The following is a 3,292-nucleotide window of genomic DNA, read 5'->3' as shown; positions in this document are numbered from 1 at the left end:
TGCTGGTTTAGTGGAGTTATTGCAGATCGGAGGAGTTTAAAAGTCTTGGCCTGGGAGAAATAAAGATCAGTTATTCCTGGTGCTTATAACAGTAACACGCTGATAAACATTCATAAACCACGAATACACCTCCCTGGAAAAGTCACAAACAGCGGTAGTTGCCCACAAACAGGGGGGGGGGGGGCAGCAGTGGCAACTGTAACAGCTGCCTTGACATATCAGTGGCAGTTTCTATTGCCACCGGAAGTGCCTCTCCATCCTTTCACGCGTTGACAACATCTAGAGAGTTTGGTGTTTCCATGGTGACGGTCCTCGCGAGATTTCACCACTTCCCGTTGCCTCTCGTTCGTCCTCAAACAAACATGGCGGACTACCGGGAGGCGCCCTTGGCCACTCGGCCCAGAACACTGGACCCCAACGAGTATTTCAACGTGTCCCCGGAGCAGAGACGGTCCGAGCAGCAGCGGGCGGTGCTGCGAGCCGACCTGAAGAGGCAGTACCAGACCCAGCTCAACAGCCCGCACCGGAAGGCCCTCATCGTGAGTAGCTAGCGGCGGTACCCTTGAGAAGAACACAGGCTAGTGGCTCCGAGGCTAACGCTAGCATGTCAGGGAAACAGTCGCTAAGAGCAAACACACACACGCTACAGTGGATGTGTTTGTTTCACTGCTTGAGTTTAATTCATGTGCGAGTGTTTGTGCAAACAATGACATCAGCAACCATCTTATTTAGACACAAACTGCGGACTGACGCTAGCTAACACTGATCAGACAGGACCACTGTGACACCTTTCATCAATGAAGATCTCAGGTCAACTTCTGAAAATAAGTCATATTATGTATAAAGTTATTGGCAGTTTAACTGTATTATACAGTGTATTATAAATGCCATTGACCTTTCCTTATCTGCATATTCTTCCGTACGTAGAACGTGCTGCAGTGTTACTAATACACGCTGGGAGAGTTAATGCACCATAAAGTACATTGCAGTATTTAAATGTAATGGAACATCACCGTCACCATTTGAAAGGCCACTGATATTTGTAAAGTTCTCACCTCCAGTCTCAGCAGGTTAATTTAACCTGTCCCCCCTCCCTGTCTGTTTTTCACCAGTATAATGCAAGTAATCAGCTGTTTGCAGTCTGACATGACATTCACATTGTGTAACTGTGCATCAAGCACTAACACAATTCCACTTTGCATGAAATATAGATCTTCTATTCGAGAACTACACACAGTGTAATTGTGCCTCTGAATGCTCTGACTATACTGTTGCATATCAGTAGTATAAGGTGGAGATTTTGACTTCTTTCAGTCATTTTCCGTAGTCAGCATAGAGAGATGTTTAAGTTTTCCTTTAAGTGTCAAATTCTTTTTATGTTGTATCTTGTCTGCAACTGTTTGACCTTTCTCTATTGCAAATAACTAGTTTATGCAGGTAAATCATTTCAATTTAAACTTCATTGCATTCCTTTGTCTCCACAGGAAGACCCCGCGCTGACCCGCTGGGTGTATGCACGCGCCAACCCCTACCTTCACTTCAAGCCCACGTACAAGACGTCTCTGATGGGTGCCATGTTCGGAGTTGTGCCTCTCTTCGTCCTCTACTTCGTCTTTAAGACCGACCGGGTATGAGACAAGATGCAGTGGTCTATCTTTGCTTGATTATCTGAGTTCATGTTTTCACAAACACACATTCACTAGCTCTGGGGATATAATTAAAATAGTGATAGTTAAGAGAATGATCTACTGAAAGTTTGGGTCCGGCTGGCTGTTTTTAGGCTGTGTAAAGAACAAGCGACAGAACAGAGCCAAATTTAGATGAAGACAAAAAAGAAGAAACATGTATTGTTCTCAGGGGCCACCATTGTGCTGCAAGCATCTTGGTTTGCAATCACTACTGGGTTCTTCATTTCATTGCATCTATCTGCTGTTAAATCGATATTACTCGGTAGCAAACTGGGTCATCAAAAATCTTACTTGATCTAATGCAGCGAACAACAGAGTTGGTACACGTTACAGCTGTTTCATGAGGGAGACTCAAACAATGATGTTACCATTTAGAAGAATATTTATCTCTAAGAGAATACCTCAAATGTGATACTTTGTCATGAATGGCATCATAGAGATGTGAAAAGCTTTTTTAGTTATGGATTGGGGACTCATTATTTCCTTGTAGGTGCACAGTTGATCTGCTTCTCTTTTTTTGTCACCGTTCCATTCGCAATAGAAATTAGTTTTTCATTTGAAATGGTGCCTGCTTTCGTTTTCCTCCCCATTGTCATGGAGATTCACCCGTCGCAATTCTCTCCAATAGAATCTCCAGCCAGAAAGTGGTGCAATTGTCACACTGCTGAGCGATCATGTTCATCTTCCCCTCTCCGCTGGGAAGAAGGGAAAAAAACTGCTTGAAAGTCATACAACGCTTGCTTATAAATGTGTGTTTGAGAAAATGTCAGGAAGGTGAAGAGGGTGATATAACTTTGTCACTATGGAAACTGAACTAACCCATCATCTGTTTGTCGTCTGGTTTACAGGATAAGAAGGAGAGGATGATTAAGGATGGGACCCTGGAGCGCAAGTTCAGTTTGTCATCGTGAGCTTCGATGTATAAAGACCTGTATGTTCTAGTGAGGATTTCAATGCTTGTAATTACTATTAACTAAATAAAACTATATTGTCAAAAATAAACATGGTGCTTTTTTTACTGAGGGGAAGAATTTGCTGCCGACATTCATGCGGTTCGTTTTTGCGGTTTTGGTGAAGTTTTTTATGATTAAGAGTTTTCTTCCAGTGGTCTTAAACAACTAAAACTGTGTTTCAGTTTGTGTTCAGTAGCCTCCTGATTCTTCTCCTTTCTCTCATCTATATAATGTCTAACAATCAATATCAAGTGGAGCTACCTGCAATATTATAATATATAATATAATATAATGTAATATAACATAACATAATTTAATGTAATTTAATTTTCTTTCTTGTTTTAAAATGTACATATTGATATTGTGCACTTAATAGGTGGTTGAAGTCCTGCCAATTTTAGGGGTTCAGTATCTTGCCAAGGACACTTCAGCATACAGAAGGGGAAGAGTGGGGACTGAACCGCCAACCTTATTGTTGGAGAACGACCATTCTACCACCTAGGCCATGGAGGTAAATGCTATAAATATTGTGGTTCAATATTAAAATGGATGGATGTGTGTTGATGTTTTTAAAAGGCACTGACTATAATTATTATCTGACCTCTTCTCAGTTAAATCATATGCTGATAATACTTGAGCCTGAGAGTGAAA

At 41.7% G+C, this 3,292-nt stretch overlaps 1 protein-coding gene across 1 annotated transcript; it reads left to right on the top strand.

The window, feature by feature from the left end:
* The first annotated feature begins 345 nt into the window (after positions 1-345).
* ndufb4 (NADH:ubiquinone oxidoreductase subunit B4) lies at positions 346-2,690 on the top strand. The gene is made up of 3 exons (XM_061093877.1): positions 346-539; positions 1,485-1,628; positions 2,537-2,690. Exons 1-3 carry the CDS (start codon positions 363-365, stop codon positions 2,597-2,599), a joined length of 384 nt encoding a protein of 127 aa, XP_060949860.1. The 5' UTR covers positions 346-362; the 3' UTR covers positions 2,600-2,690.
* The last annotated feature ends 602 nt before the right edge of the window (positions 2,691-3,292 follow it).

The sequence above is a fragment of the Limanda limanda genome, chromosome 20 (assembly GCF_963576545.1).
Source record: "Limanda limanda chromosome 20, fLimLim1.1, whole genome shotgun sequence".
Taxonomy (NCBI): domain Eukaryota; kingdom Metazoa; phylum Chordata; class Actinopteri; order Pleuronectiformes; family Pleuronectidae; genus Limanda; species Limanda limanda.
Note: the sequence above shows the minus strand (reverse complement) of the source record. Positions and strands in the feature narration are given on the sequence as shown.